The following is a 16,841-nucleotide window of genomic DNA, read 5'->3' as shown; positions in this document are numbered from 1 at the left end:
TAGCCCAAGGAATACGTAGAATAACTATTTTTTTTAATATTTTTATTTATTTCTAGGAGAGAGAGAGAGAGAGACAGCGTGAGCAGGGGAGGGTCAGAGAGAGAAGGAGGTACAAACTCTGAAACAGACTCCATGCTCTGAGCTGGCAGTCAGCACAGAGCCCGACGTGGGGCTCGAACCCACGAACCGCGAGATCATGACCTAAGCGAAAGTCAGACGCTTAACCAACTGAGCCACCCAGGCGCCCCTAGAATAACTATTTTTAAAAGAACAACATGAAAGGGATGCCTGGGTGGCTCAGTCAGTTAAGCGTCCGACTTCAGCTTGGGTCATGATCTCGCGGTTTGTGAGTTCAAGTCCCACGTTGGGCTCTGTGCTGACAGCTCAGAGCCTGGAGCCTGCTTTGGATTCTGTGTCTCCCCCTCTCTCTGTCTCTCCCCTGTTCATGCTCCGTCTCAAAAACATAATAAAATAAAATAAAGACCAACATGAAAATATTTGAACAAATGGAGAAATTGATCACATAGCTGCTTGGAAAGGAAAAACATTAAGGTATATCTTCTCATATTAATTTACAGATTTAATACAATTTTTAACCCAAATCTGAATGGGGGGTGCACCTGGGTGGCTCAGTTGGTTAAACCCTGGTTTCAGCTCAGGTCATGATCTCACGGTTCGTGAGATCAAGCTCCATGTTAGGCTCCATGCTGACAATGCAGAGCCTGCTAGGGATTCTCTCTCTCCCTTTCTCTCTGCCTCTCCCCTGCTCATGCTCTTTCTCTCTCTCTCTCTCTCTCTCTCTCATGATAGATAAACATTTTTTTAAATCTCAATGGGTTTTACGCACGCTGGAGGAGGTAGATTTAGAGATTCTTAAGTTCAACGAGAAAACTAAACACTTTGAAAAAGTGCAACAGGAAATGTTGGATCTTCCATTAATAAAACATGTTCTAAATCTATGATAATTAAATCAGTATGGTACGGGTATAAGAACAGACCCAGATGAACGAAACAGAATCGGTGTCCCAGAATCAGCCCATGGTGTTTGGCTGAATTTAATAAATGATAAAGAAAATAGCAAGAGTCATTGTGGGAAAGGAACTGATTTTTCAATCGCCGGAATTCAGGAAATTAAATAAAGGCTCAGGAAAATCATTTTAGGTTGTCAGTTACACCACACACAGTCTTGCTCTAAGTCCTGGCTAAGTCCTGTGTCACGAATGCCCCTCTATTTCCCACCCTGGGGTTCTGTGCTAGGTGCCAAAAATCTCCACCAATTCTTGCTCTCCACTCAACAGGTCGACCCTCTCCTAGCTCATACTTTGAGCTTGCCTTCGCCATGTAGGGAAGTAGCATACATGAAGTAAACGGAGACTTGAAAAACACTTGTGCACGAGGGATTAATCTCTGGCTTTTGGAACCTCCAGCCCACCATGTGACCCAAGTATAAGCCAGCCTCCTGCAGGATGAGCGGCCACAGGGAGAAAAACCAAAGCATCCCAGCTGACAGACAGCCCCGCACAGCCTGCCAGCCATGTGACAGAGGCCAGGCTAGATTATCCAGCCACCAGCCGCCCCACCAGCTGATCCAGACTCGGGAGAGAGCCAAGCCTGTGCCTGTGGTCAGCTGATGGGTCCAGCCCAGAAAACCTGCCCAGCTAACCCAAAGAATCATGAGCAAAATTAAACGACAGCTGTGTGAAGCCATTCTGTTTCAGGCTGGGCTGTTACACAGCACAAACTAGCTGATACAAATTCCAAGAGAAGGCCCTCTGCCCTCCCAATGAACCGCCCCTCCTCACTGTAGTAGAAGTTGGCCTGAGTAGATTCCTGTTATCAGCAATCATGAGTTGACTAAGATGCTCCATGCTGAGCCAGGAAGACAAAATCAGACTGAGCTGCCCTCCCTCAGTCCCTTCCCCATCTGGAGTCTACTTCCTCTCTGCTATGCCCATTCTATTCTGCTTACACTAAAAACCACTCTGTTCCCTGTTCCTCAGAGAGAGAAGAGAGGCCAGGAAGGAGCTGACATATTCCTCATTCTTGATGACATTCTCATGCCCTGCTCACCACACCTACCCCTTCCTGGTTCCTCTTCTTGCTCAAATGTACCTAGAATAGCCTCTTTGTTGAATGAAAATTTCCCAAGCCCCTCCTTCCTGTTCTCCACAGACTCTCAAGGAGGTAAAAAGCCTGGAAAAAAAAATTCAACAGTGCATTTCATATTTAAAGGGAAAAAAATCTGAAAAAGAAAAATGAGATTTTTATCAGTTAAAAGTGGAGGAAAAAAGGAGACTAAGTCCTTTACCATTTTCTCATTCCAGATAAGGAAATGGAGGCTCAGAAGAGCCAACTTGTCCAAGGTCACACGACAGATGCAGGAGTCAAATCCAGGTGAGTCTGACCCTAGAGCTGTCTTTAACCATGCAATGGAAAGCTCTAAAGCAATGCTGTCTGACAGAACTTTCTGGAATGATGGAAATGTTCTACGTTGCATTGTCTGAATGTGGTGGGTACAACCAAGGGACAAATGTTTAATTCTGTTTAATTCTAATTCATTTAAACTTAGCCACATGGACAGTCCAGCTCTGCATTCCACCATGTTGATTCTCCGCTGCCACCAGAGAGGGAACCCTCACCGTCCTTACCCCTGCCGAAGTCCTCCTGCCCATCCAGGAAAGCGCAATTGAAAGATGTAAAAAAACAGCACAAGGAAAACGGGGTTACCACCAAACCTCTGAAAGCCTTCTATAAATACTCTAATGTCAGGGCACCTGGGTGGCTCAGTTGGTTAAGCGTCGGACCCTCAGTTTTGGCTCTGGTCATGATCTCACGGTTATGTGAGTTCAAGCCCCATATCGGGCTCTGCGTTGACAGTGTGGAGACTGCTTACAATTCTCTCTCTCTCTCTCTCTCTCTCCCTATCTCTCCCCCTCCCCTGCTCATGTTGTCTCTTTCTCAAAATAAGTAATTATATATATATATCATAAATACCCTAATGTCCTCTAAAATAAAATGGACAGCCTGTGCTACTTTACACTTACTCATTTAGCAAGAACAGACACTTAAGAATGGATTCCCGGGGCGCCTGGGTGGCTTAGTCGGTTAAGCATCCGACTTTCGCTTAGGTCATGATCTCGCAGTTCGTGGGCTCGAGCCCCGCGTCGGGCTCTGTGCTGACTGCCAGCTCAGAGCCTGGAGCCTGATTCGGAGTCTGTGTCTCCCTCTCTCTCTCTGACCCTCCCCTGCTCACACTGTCTCTCTCTCCTAGAAATAAAAAAAAAAAAAAAAAAAATATTTAAAAAAAAAAAAAATATTTAAAAAAAAAAAAAAAAAAAGAATGGATTCCCATTTGGGGCGCCTGGGTGGCTCAATCGGTTAAGCGTCTGACTTCGGCTCAGGTCATGATCTCATAGTTCATGAGTGTGAGCCCCGCGTAGGGTTCTGTGCTGACAGCTAGCTCAGAGCCTGGAGCCTGTTTCTGATTCTGTGTCTCCCTCACTCTCTCTCTCTCTCTTCCTCAAGAAATAAAGAATAAAAAAAAAAAAACAACATTTAAAAAACTTTAAGAATGGATTCCCCTTGACCATCCCTGGCTGGCTAGAACCTTTTCAAGATCTCCTTCACTAAGTAGGGAAAAAAACAGAAATTTGGTTTTCTTTGCCTCTGTGTAGCCAACATTTGTGCTAAGGGGGGAATCAATGTCATTTTCTGACTCCTTTGATTCAGAATTTGCAGACTTTATGAGATGGGTCTACCTTAGCCTGCTTCCCCCTCCTCCCAAGACCTCAAGGCCAACGTGCCACTGTGTCCTTCACTTCCTCATGGCCCTAACTCCTATTTACCATCCCACCAATGCCCATTGCTGTTATTGGTCATTCCCAACATGAGACGCTTATAAACCCCCGATGGCCAGAAGCCCCAGAGTCAAGTCAAGCAGTACACCAGGCTCTCCTTCGAAGGCATCTTTTCAAAACTGTGAAGAAAGTGTGTGAAGGCTTTCTCTAAACCGCATGGGCATGTCCAAAATAATTCTCTCATTTTTCTTTTTCTTCAGCAAAGTCATCCCCACTCGGCAAACCTTTCCTTTCTCAGATCCACCTGCCGTTTGCTCTCTGGCGTGAATCTGGAGGTCTTACCCACTCCGTCTTCTGTAGAACCATGCATCCTAAGATCAACTTCTTGATCGTTGTTGGGTTTTTTTCTCACCCTTGTAAAATTCCTTTGCAAATATCCCTCATACCTCGCTCACTCATAAAAATAATTTTCTTAGCAAAAGCTGCCTTCGTAAAGAACACGAAATTTCCTTACAAAGTTCAGCCTGTGCCTTGTTTGCTGTACGCTAAACACAGGGAGACCAAGGAGTACCCTTTTACTGCATGACAGAATTTTCAGAGTTTAAAAAAGAAAAAATCATCAAAGAGACATAGCCTTGCCCAAGGCAAGGAGCAGCCAAAGACTATACGTTCGTTTTGTGTGGTTTTCTGAATCTGTGTTTTCTTCGGTAATATGATAGGTTTTTTTTTTAATAACACCAAAAATAAAAAAGCAAAAAGACTTTTTTGACTTAATCTGTTAAACACAGAATCGCTCAATGGCCCAGCCATCCCACTCCTCGATGTTGCCCCCCAAGAGAACTGAAAATAAGTATTCAAGCAAAAGATTGTACACGAATGTTCATAGCCACGCTACTCACAATAGCCAAAAGACAGAAACAACTCCAATGTCCACATCTTGGTAAGTGCATAAACAAAAGTGGTGCATCCACACAACGGAACATTATTCAGCAAAGAGAGGGTCCTGACAGAGGCTACAATGCGTATGGACCACTGAATTGTGTCTAGTGAAAGAAACAAGACGTAAAAAGCCACATATCAACGATTCCGTCTATATTGAAACATCCAGAATAGGTCAACCCACAGAGATAGAAAGCAAACTCGTGGCTGTCGTGGCTGTCAGGGACGGGGGCGGGGCCAGCGGGGAACAGGGAATGACCCCTAACAGGCACGGCTCCTCTGCGCCATGACGTTGAGACATATATAGTGATGATGGTCACAGCATTGTGAATGTACCAAATGTCACTAATAAATCTTACGTCACTAGTAAATCTTCTGCGTACTTTACCACCATAAAAACACATTGGTTATTTGTATTTTTTTTAAAGGTTTATTTATTTTTGAGAGAGATCGCGCCCAAGCAGGGGAGGGGCAGAGACAGGGGGAAAAGGGATCCAAAGTGGGCTCTGGGCTGGGGCGCCTGGGTGGCTTAGTTGGTTAAGCGTCCGACTTTCGCTTAGGTCATGATCTCGCGGTTCGTGGGTTCGAGCCCCGCGTCGGGCTCTGTGCTGACTGCCAGCTCAGAGCCTGGAGCCTGTTTCAGAGTCTGTGATTCCTTCTCTCTCTGACCCTCCCCTGCTCACACTGTCTCTCTCTCTCTCTCCTAGAAATAAATAAAAATATTTAAAAAAAAAACAAAACAAAAACAAAAAAAAAGTGGGCTCTGGGCTGACAGCAAACAGCCGGAAGCAGGGCTCAAACTCACGAACCACAAGATCGGGACCTGAGCCGAAGTCAGACACTCAACCCACTGAGCCACCCAGATGCCCCCAAAACACATTGTTTTTTAAAGAGAAATCTTGACTGCTTCGGATCAAGCCTGTCTTGCTTTCCATATCTCCTGCCATTTTTTTTTTTCTTTCTTTTTTTTTTTTTTTTTTGCAAAGGCTAAAGCCTTTTGCCTCCACACCAAGGGATAGCCTGTGGCAGGAACCCCATTTGCCCACGGATGAGCATTGCAGGTAGTCCACAAGGAACACAGGTCCTATACGCTCTGTGCCACGGTGACTCGTCGTCGGCACCCAGAAATCCTGTCCTTACCAGATCTTCCAATGAGAACAGTTTCTCATAGGCCAGCACATGGAAACACTCTAGAAAAAGCCCATCAAGCAACCTCCCTCTCTCGACAGCAGCCGGCAAAGCCCAAGACCCTCGAGGAGAGAAAACAGGAAGCAAAGAACCTTGTATGATAAAAAGGTCAAAGGATCCTCTACCGGAAAACCTCCAGGTACTTGACGGTTTGGGGCTTTTATCTGCCAGATGCCCACCCCACCCCCATCCCCAGCGCCACTGGATCCACGCCTCAGTGTCCCAGGGCTTGGGGGTGCGTTGGGGATCTTGGGTCACTTTCCAAACCTAGGATTGGAGGGAATTAGCCGAATTTGCTGCTACTCATACGGCCCCTCCCAAGACAGACAATGGGGCCCCAACGGAAAGCAACATTTTTCCTATGTAACCTTATTTATCTGTAAGTCTGAGCTGGCACAGACTCCCTCCAAGCCAGAGAGAGAGCGAGAGAGGGGGAGGACGGAGAGGAAGAATGGGGAGCAGGAGAGGGGGGCACGACACGGAAATGCTTCGCTGGGAAAGGGATGTTCTATCAGGGACATCAGCGACAGGTGCCTGGACGGAACACACGGTAGAGAGTCCGGCTTCCCCCCCAAGGACTCTAGGGCCTTGGGGACCCCCCCCCAGGGCACTTCAAGTGCGCAGTCACAAAGAACAGATTTTAACTCTGACAAAGGATCTGGTAACGCTGGTGGGAAATAACTGGTCAATGAATTTCGTCAAGGAGGAGGGGACAAAAGAAAAACTTGTCCGACCAGTTACCAAGTTAATCAGACAAGCCACCTTTCCACAATTATGTATTTAACTCTCTAGCCCACCTTCCTCCAAAGGATTGGGCCGATTTACTTCTCTAGACGAGCAGGTAGTTAATCAGAATCCCTGAAGCTCCCTCCTCCAGGAAGCCAGGTCCTTGTTCAAACTTAAGTCGGAGTCTGCTCCTAATGATGTGAACTGTGCTGTCATCAGGAGGCTTGGTCATCTGGTCTACCTTCCTTCAGGGCATCCTCGAACCGACCAAAACACGTGCTGCTGACCCAGCTTACAACTTTAGAGAGACATCTTTTTTTTTTTTTTTTAATTTTTAAATTTTTTTTTTAATGTTTTAGTTATTTTTGAGAGAGAGATAGAGACAGCATGAGCAGGGGAGGGTCAGAGAGAGAGGGAGACACAGAATCCAAAACAGGCTCCAGGCTCTGAGCTGTCAGCACAGAGCCCGACGCGGGGCTCGAACCCACAAACCGTGAGATCATGACCTGAGCCGAAGTCGGACGCTTAACCGACTAAGCCCCCCAGGCGCCCCCAGAGAGAGATCTTTGGCTCTTCCCCCAACTCAGCAAGGGCTTTGGGGTCCCAGCAACATGCCTGGCGTGGCCCAGCTGTTCACTCATCACTCACTCTTGGTGAAACAGGCCACCCTGAAGACAGCCCCCGTGTACCCTTCATGACCGCTCCCTCGTGCCACAAGAAAACATCTGGCATCCAGAACACGTGCTGGTCCGAGCCTTCTTGCACAGCAAAAAAAAAAAGTGGCTTTTTTGCCACTGCCATTCCACCCATCTGGAACACCCTTCCTTCTTCCCCTTTCGAAGCGTCATTTACCAGCTGAAGCAAACCACTCCAATCTGGAAGCACCTCTCACCTTCCACAAATGCCAATGGCAACTTGTCATCAATGCTGGGGACAAATGGGAGCACCTACTCCTCCCTGCTACCCAATATCCAGTCTTCCCTCCCCCCCCCCCAAATCAAAAGTTCATCTCAAAAACTCCAAGCATCCCCGGTGGTAAGGAAATCATGATGACCGTGGAATTTTTTCAGTGTGGCGCTGCCCTCCCAGACTTTCTAAAAAGATTGTTGCCAATGGGGCGCCTGGGTGGCTTAGTCGGTTAAGCGTCCGACTTTCGCTTAGGTCATGATCTCGCGGTTCGTGTGTTCGAGCCCCACGTCGGGTTCTGTGCTGACTGCCAGCTCAGAGCCTGGAGCCTGTTTCAGAGTCTGCGTTTCCCTCTCTCTCTCTGACCCTCCCCTGCTCACGCTCTCTCTCTCTCTCTCTCTCTCTCTCTCTCTCTCTCCCTCTCTCCTAGAAATAAATAAAAATATTTAAAAAAAAAAATAAAAAGATTGTTGCCAAAACAAAAAGGAGTATGAATGAAAATGTCAAAGGGCCCAGGAAGCTACGCGATCTGCCATCCTTCGTTACTATCATGCCACACCCACGTGCACACTTAGGCCTCCACAGTGACACAGCCACAGAGGAATTTAATTTATCAATATTCGGCGGCGATGTTATCTAGGGAACATTGTGATTTCCAGGTGCTCTGGCTCCAGACATGTCCAGAACCACCAATCCGATGACTCACTTGGAGAGGAACGGGAGGGGGGTGCGGGGGGGCACCTACCTGCCTTGTGACATCCTCTGACCGCTGGGCGGCCTTGAATGCTTAATTCACTCCTGCCTTTTGACTCCGCAGCCAAACTGCAGCCAAACAGAAAGCTCCTGATGCGAGGTAAAGGTGACATCCCATACTTCACAGCCCCCTCCCCTCAGGGTCAGCAAGGGGGAGGGGGAACGGATCAGCCTGATGTTAGGATGCTCCCAATATCCAATGAAAGCAGCCCCTACCCCCAACGCTCCCCCTCATCTTTACAAGGCACAGAGCCAAAAAAAGAGGTTGGCACTTTTTTTTTTTTTCTGTAAAGAGCCGTACAGTCTCTTTGTAACTCCTCACTGCACTAAAGCGGCCACGGGCAGTATGGAAATGAATAAATGAGCCAGCATGGCCGGGTTCCAGTGAAACCTTATTTGGGGACACTGAAATGTTAATTTCATGTCATTTTCACCTCTTAAAAAAAATATTATCCTTTAGATTTCCACACACACCCCCAATTTTTTTAACATACAAAAAGCATTCTTAGCTCATGGGCTGGACAAAAATCCCTGACAGATTGGGTTTGGCTGCTGACCTCTGGGCAAGGGCACTGGACAAGCCTGGAGGTCAAACCGCTTCCCAACAAGGTCTCCTACTAGAGTGAGTTTCTTAATTACTACTCTAGCCTCTGAGTCCCCTTCTGTAAAATGGGAACGGCATCCTCTAGTAGGGTTGAGGATTCCGCGAGGCAGCGCGTGTCAAATGCTTAGCACTTAGTAAGTGCTCAATAAACATTAGCTGGGAATGAATGGCCAAAGACGCCATCTTAGCCCAGGGCACCTGGATCGCTCAGTCAGTTAAGCTTCTGACTCTTGACTTAGGCTCAGGTCATGGTCTCAGGATGGTGAGATCGAGCCCTGCATCCCCTGCTCTAGGCATGAAGCTTGTATAAGAGTCTCTTTGTCTCCTTCCTCTATGCCCACCCATATTGCATGTACATGTGAGAGAGAGAGAGAGAGAGAGAGAGAGAGCGATCTTAGCCTGATGGAGGAGGTGGCTAATGCAAGGTGGGATGAAAGAGCTATATGGAAAGGTAGCCAGAATGTTGGCAGGGACAAATTGTAGGCAGCGTCCCCCTCCCCTCCATCTCTTTCTTTTCAGTGCTTCACCAACTTTCCGCATTGAGCGCAGGAAAGCGCAACGGTTAGTGCCTCAAATTCTGAGCTAGAACACCCCAGTTTCCGGTTGGATTCCCATCTCTACTGCTCCCTAGCCATGTGATCCGGGGCAAGTGGCTTCACCTCGAAGGGGCCTCCATGGCCTCATCTGCGAGCAGGAGTTGGGGGGAGGGCTCTACACAGTGTCAGAAGCCACGTGCTGCGAACAGTGCCCGGCACAAAAGAACATTTGCCACCAAGGAGATTCTGGTTATCGAAACGTCAAAGGCAGGATTAACTATTTAATATTTGATCTCAGTAGAGCACCCCAGCGCTCAGAGAATCTGGAACAAAGAGGTAAGTCCAAACCCGGGGAGGAGAACCCTGTCTCCCACCACCCTCCTGCTCCTCCTCTCTGCCCCGGCCTCGCCCACCCCTCTGACTGGCAGCGAGCAGCTGGGGTGGCTTCCCAGGAAGAAAGAAATGCCAGTGGGTTTGGCTCGAGCAGCTGGTCAAGCAAGCTCTGTGGCTTCTGACCCCCCAGGAGCCCAGAGCTGGGGGTCTGCAGAGCAGCTGCAAGCACGAGGTGAGCAGAGCGGTCTCCCGCTGCGGCTGTCGGTCCATCACCCGCCCCCATCCGCAAGTCGTGCAGTGTGCTCCCCTCAGCCTGCCCCAAGCCCCAAACCAGAACTAGAGTCAAACCCTGGCAGGTATTTACCCAGCGGCGGGTCTGCCCAGAAGGGTAGTGGATTCATGGCACTCACAGGAAGCTTCCAGAACACTCAGAAATCCAGGTGCTGGGCTAACAGGCCCCGCGCCCTGCACCATCTCACATACCCCTAAACCACAGCTCCGACAAGCAAGTCCCACAATTGTCCCCATCTTTCAGATCGGGAGACAGACGCTTGATCTGGCCCATGATCCTGGGAAAGGGTCAGCGGGGCCGACCCTTGGGCCTCATACACACCAATTTGGGGAAGGGGAGATATTCTCCGAACCTGACAGCAAGTGTGGGGCTTGGACTGGTGCCTCCGCCCACAGAGATCTCCCTCCCGTGACTCTCCCTGCAGATGTGCCTTGTCACATTGCCAAGGTCAGTATTTGCCACCAGAAGGTCCTCTCCAAGCAGGCGGGGCTGGTCCCTCCCATGGCCCCTAGGACCCCCAATGCCTGGCACATGGTAGGCTCTCAATAAATGTAATCCACGACCCAGCCTGCGTAGACTCGATCTCCTCTCTGTCCATCTGAGGCCCCTTGAATTTGGCCTCTCCTTTAGCCCCAAATCCGTGAGCAGGGTGATGAAGAGTTAGCATCTCAAGCCACACACCTCAGTGATTTTTTTTTCCTTTTAATTACCTTAACCTTCCTTTAACCTTCCTTTGCTTTCTCTGCTTAAAGCATCGTTGTTTGGGGAACTGAGAGAAGAAGGGACATTGTACAGAATGCACACAAACCGGGGTCCAGAGAACAACCCACACCTGTGTCCCAAATGCTGACCAGAGCCCAGAAGCTTCCAGAACCTGACATGTAAGAAAAAGGCAATGGTTCTGGAGGCTCTAGGAAGTATTTGAGAGCGTCCTAGAGAGCTAAAAGAGCTGATGGGTCGTATTCATAGGCCTGTCACCTTAGACAGAGGAGCATCCCCTAAAGGTTCATTTTGATCTGCTTTGTGTTCAAGTCTCACACGACATCAAGTAAGCCTTCAGAAGCCATGGCAACAAGGTGACATAAGGACCCAAAAAGCCAGAGAGGCACCTCATCCTTCACAGCAGCCTTATTTGCTGCAGAAGGAACCCAAGGGTCCATCCATGGATGAATGGGTGTGCAAATGCAGTCGGTCCACACAATGGAATACCCATCTGCCAGCCCTAAAAAGGAAGCGAGTTCTGCCCCCCACCACAATATGGTGAACCTTGAAGACGTTATGCTCCGTGGAATAAGCCAATGACAAAGTCTAAATACTGTCTGATTCCATTTCTATGAGGTCCCTAGAAAAGTCCCAACCCTAAAGACAGAGAGTAGATGGTGGGCACTGGGGGGGGCGGGGAGTTGGTGTTTCATGGGGACAGAGTTTCAGTCTGGGGAGATGAGAAAGTTCTAGAGATGAATGGTGGGGGGTGTCGTTGCATAACAGGGGGAGTGTGCTTGATGCCACTGAACTGGATACTTAAAAGTACTTAAGACGACGGGGTGCCTGGCTGGCTGAGATGGTGGAGCACGCAACTCTTGATCTCGGGGTTGTGAGTTCGAGCCCCACATCCGGAATAGAGCTTACTTTTCAAATAAATAAATAAGTAAACCAAATCTTTAAAAAGAAATTTAAGATGGTAAATTTTATATTATGTATATTTTACCACAATAAAAGAAACTGAGGAGGAGAGAAAAAGCCAGAGTGGAGTTGTACTCAGCAGACAGGGGTGCTAGAAGAATCAATGAAGAATCCTTTCGGGGCACCTGGGTGGCTCAGTCAGTTAAAGCTCTTGATTGTGGCTCAGGTCATGATCTCATGGTTCTTGGGATGAGCCCGGCATCAGGCTCCGTGCTGACAGCACAGAGCCTGCTTGGGCTCCTCTCTCTCCCTCTCCTTCTGCCCCTTTCCCTGCTCAGGCTCTCTCTCAAAATAAATAAGCATTTAAACAGTAAGTAAATAGAGGCATCTGGGTGGCTCAGCCGGTTAAGCATCCGACTTCAGCTCAGGTCATGATCTCGAGGCTGGTGGGTTCAAGCCCCGCATCAGGCTCTGCGCTGACAGCTCAGAGCCTGGAGCCTGCCTCAGATTCTGTCTCTGTCTCTTCTCTGCCCCTCCCCCACTTGTGCTCTGTCTCTGTCTCTCTCTGTCTTTCTCTCTCTCTCTCAAATATAAATAAACATTAAAAAATAAATAAATAAGCAATAAGTAAATAAACAAACAAAGAACAATCACAATCATTTCAACATCTGTTACCGGGACAGGACAATGCCCAGCCTGAGGGACCTGAGCACAGATTACACACGGCAGCAGCGAACATCAATGCCAGATGCCCGGAACCAGGTAGCGTCAGTCACAGCGGCAGGTGCACAGCCACACCCTCCCCCACGACAAACCCCCAGTGTTAGAAAAACAAGCCTGTTCTCAAAAAGCAAAAGATTAGGAGGGAGAAAAAAAAAAACCCTGCTTATATCAGAGACATTTTTGCAGATATCATCCTGGATATTTTGACTAAAATGTGTACAGAAATAAATCCACAAAGGAATATCCTAAATAATATCTCAAGACCTGAGATCCCAGAGCACTTCAAACAAGCACCTAAATTTGGAGACCTCAGCATCGGAATAACAAAAGCATGTTCCATTTCTCTGTTGTCCCACCTACAAAGGGCTCTAAACAGAGGGGATAATCTCCCCCCCCCTAAAAAAAAACCCCACATGCCTTTTTTGTATCTCAGACTTGGCACAACCCCAGCTGTCTTATGAGCTGTGTGACCTTAGGTAACTTAAGTAACCACTCTGTTCTCCAAACTGAGGATTACAGTGCTCCCCTTGTAGCTGCTCTCCGGACACAGATCTTAAACATCCGCTTCTCCCCCCACCTTCGTGAATACCAGCTGCCCCCCAGTCCATCTAGACTGTTGCTCCCCCAGCTATTTCACCCCCCACCTGCCCCCTCCCCTCCCCCACCTTACGGGCTTTCCTGTTCTACAAAACCCCAAACCCACGGGTAGTCGTTCTGCTTGTGCTGAGACTGACTTTGCCCCAACTTTGTCAGTTAGCTTCGTTCTCTCTGTCCCCGACCGACCAACGTCCCCAAGATTGCTCCACAATATAACAATCATCACACCCTCCCCGATCCTCAAACAACAAGGCTCTCTTTCCCTTCACTGCCCAACCTCTCAGAAGAGGTGTGGCCTCCGCTCTCACCTTCTGTTACCCCACCACCCAACGCCTGTGCCTCGGAAGGGCTCCGCCCCACAGCTCCCATGGATTCTATGCAGGACTCACCCGAGAAGCCTTTGGGCTCATGCAAGAAGACCCTCCTTTCTCCCGTGCCCTATCTTTTGTGATACGACCATTAAGCCACCCACTCACTTTCTCTGACCTCGATCTCACGTTCGCTAATTCTTCCCAGGGAATTCCAAAGTACGAAAGAGTCAAAACTATAAAAATCAAAGTAATAGGTGTGTGTTTGGAACTTGCCTTCCTGGTTATCAAAACATTATAAAACCACAATGATCAGAACAGTACCACAGCCCAATGCAAGGAACCGATCTACCAATACCCAGAAACAGACCCCCAAATCAATGACAAAGGAGCAAATTTCAGCAATAAAGGGCACTGAGACCCCAACAAGTTCTTTGGGGGGAAAGGGGCATCCCTTTGACTCACGCACACAAGTAGATCCCAAGTGTCCAGGATGGATTTTTTAAATAATAATTAAAATTAAAATAGGAAATTTGGCGGGGAAAAAAAACACATTCACTTTACGGACGGAAAAAGACTTTCTAAACATAGAGTAACAGGAGAGGCGCGCAAAAACCCAACTCTGAACCCCACAAACATTTAAGCTTCTCTGGCACCCGACATTCCAGAGCGTTTTCACGACTGACCAAAAGCGTCTGAAGATGCAACTGGCAAAGAAAAGGGTTAACAGCCTTCGTGTACGAAAACCACACAGAGACTAGTATTTCAAAACCCACTGAAGCACTCAAAGATAAACGGACAACGGATATGAACATGAAGAGAAAACCCCAATGATAAATAAACATGTTTTAAAAGGTTCAACCCCGATAGCAATCAAAGAAATGCAAATAGTAACGATGACACGACATTGGCTCCTCCCTCCAGTAAATTATGAAAGATTTTTCGAACAACACCCAAAGCTGGCCAAGGTGCTCCCTCTCAGCCAATGCTACGAGGAGCGCCCATCAGTACAACATTTCCGGAAAGCCATTTGGCAATCAGTATCAAGAACCTTTGGCCCAGAAATTTCACTTCTGGAAAAGCAAAGCCTAGAGAAACAAAACGCTCAATAAAGCTTTGACCCGAAAACGTTCATCCTTCTCTTCAGAATAACCGGAAACCATCTAAATGCCCAAAGACAGGGAAAAGTAAGTAAAATAGAATCACGAGGAGGAAGTACCTCCATTAAATGTGGGATAAGGGTTGTTGTTTTGCTTCCTTCCTTTGCCCATTTCTTCTGCCAAATGTCTGCAACGAGCGAACTTACTTCTTTCCTCACTCAAGAAATAAACGTTTTTTTCCTACAACGAAGTCCATACTCGCCCACCTCTCCCCCGTCTCCAACAAGAGGAACATTAGACGGTCTAGCACAGGAAGCGGCCAACACTGGCCCACAGCTTGGCTTCTAAATAAAGTTTTATTGAAACACAGCCACGCCCACTCCTTTCTGCGCTGCCTGTGGCTGCCTTCCCGCTACAATGGCAGCGCCCAGAAGCCGTAACTGGAGGCCACGCAGCCTGCAAAGCCGAAAGTGTTTAATATCAGAGCCTCTGCAGGAAAAAAACGTGCCACCCCTTTGTCTAGCAAACGCGTCCAGCTGCTAACAAACAGGGCGCGAGAAACGGCTGAGAGCCCCGCGTACCCCGGCATACCTTTCTGGCAATGGCTGTGAGTCCAACACCGCTCGACGAACTGGCCGTTGATGACAGTAGCAGGGCAGTTGGTTTTCCCCTTGGCAGTGCCCGGACAAATGTCCCCACACTCCTCGTTGTCGTCTTTGTTCAACACAATGTAGTTATCCTCCACGGAGTCCAGGATGCGCGACCAGTCGATAGTGGCCAGGTAGCACAGCTCGTTGTTCTTCTCGATGCGGACGGAGCCCCGGGTAATGTTCATCAAGCTGTAGAGGCCAAGCTCCTTCAGATGGACCATCTCGAAGATGACCAGCGCGTAGTTGAAGAAGAGGCGCGAGCCCCGGATGACCGTGAGGTTGGGGAAAAGATCCTTCAGGCTCTCCAGCCCGTAGACCCGGAAGAGCAGCAAGTAATCGGTGATCATGATGAGTTTGGGGAAACTGAGGTCTCGGAAGTCCTCGGGCCTCGTTTTGAACATCAGCAAGATCTGCAAATGTCCTTCGATGACCGAGCAGTTGGCCAGCTCGTGCAGCCTCGTGAGGTTGTTTCGGATATCCATGCCGGGACACACTGGAAGCGGAAAGCAAGCAGAAGACAGGTGAGCAAACACGCCACGGGTGGGTTATAAGCATCGGCGGCAGACGGGGCGCCTGGGGGGCTCAGTCAGTTAAGCGTCCGACTTCGGCTCAGGTCACCATCTCGCAGTTCGTGAGTGTGAGCCCCGCGTCCGGCTCTGTGCTGCCAGCTCAGAGCCTGGAGCTTCTGATTCTGGGTCTCCCTCTCTGTCTGCCCCTCCCCTGCTCATGCTCTGTCTCTCAAAAAGAAATAAACATTTAAAAGAAGAAGAAGAATCAGCAGCACCTAGAGTCGTGGGACTCACTCAGAAGGGCCCTGACCTTGGCTCACTGCTCTCCCACCCATGTTTAAATCCCTGATCATTTTTTTTTTAATATTTTTTATTTATTTCTAGGAGAGAGAGAGAGACAGCGTGAGCAGGGGAGGGGCAGAGAGAGAGGGAGATACAGACTCTGAAACAGGCTCCAGGCTCTGAGCTGGCAGTCAGCACAGAGCCCGACGCGGGGCTCGAACCCACGAACCGCAAGATCATGCCCTAAGCGAAAGTCGGACGCTTAACCGACTAAGCCACCCAGGCGCCCCTAAATCCCTGATCATTTTTGAGCAAGGGGCCCCATGTCTTCATTCTGCACTGGGCGCCCCCCACCACCAATTCCATAGCAAGCCCCTGATTCATGGCTTTCTCCATAGCGTCCATGCCTAAGTGATCACTTCCAAAGGCAAAGAAAAGGATGCCTTTGGCAGGACCTGTTAGGAGCCTTAAAAACCATCACATGGAATGAGATGTGGTGGAGACGCTGGGATTATATGGGATTGAGTAATACGGCAGGTGCAGAAGGGAAAGGGGAGCCGGCCCCGGTGACTCAACACTGGCAACCTCCAGGGGATGGACTGGCGAGGATCAAGGAGCCCTCCTCAAAACGGGGCAAGAAACGCTGAATTTGTTTTGGCAATTCTCCTACTTGAGGACTCCTTCCCGACCTGCCTTCTTCCCGGTCGGCCACCCACAAACAGCCTCGTCACCTGCTGCCTGGGTGTGGCGAGGGCTCCATCTGCTCTCCTGCTGCGCAAACAGCCTGCATGCCCATCTCCTGAAGGTGGTCCTCGCCAGCCTCCAGCACCGTCCCTGGCTCCCCTTGACCCTCGCTTCTCCCCCCCAGCCCACAGGGCTCCCCCCATCACCGCCCACCACTCACACGACCGCAAGGCTGTGCCCCTCACTCCGTAACACGACCTAGGAGAAGCAGTGAGTGGAGTAATCCAAGCA

The 16,841-nt window shown here is 48.9% G+C and overlaps 1 protein-coding gene across 2 annotated transcripts in view; it reads right to left on the bottom strand.

The window, feature by feature from the left end:
- Positions 1 to 16,841, bottom strand: part of INSR (insulin receptor) — a 138,271-nt gene that overhangs the window by 104,067 nt on the left and 17,363 nt on the right. For both annotated transcript variants that reach the window (XM_039251635.1, XM_039251634.1), the window contains exon 2: positions 15,017 to 15,568. In XM_039251635.1, the coding sequence (XP_039107566.1) occupies positions 15,017 to 15,568 (552 nt within the window). The remainder of the gene's footprint in view (positions 1 to 15,016; positions 15,569 to 16,841) is intronic.

The sequence above is a fragment of the Hyaena hyaena genome, unplaced genomic scaffold, assembly GCF_003009895.1.
Source record: "Hyaena hyaena isolate Hyena2069 unplaced genomic scaffold, ASM300989v1 scaffold_396, whole genome shotgun sequence".
In the NCBI taxonomy this organism is placed as follows: Eukaryota; Metazoa; Chordata; class Mammalia; order Carnivora; family Hyaenidae; genus Hyaena; species Hyaena hyaena.
This window is presented reverse-complemented; position numbering and strand designations above follow the sequence as displayed.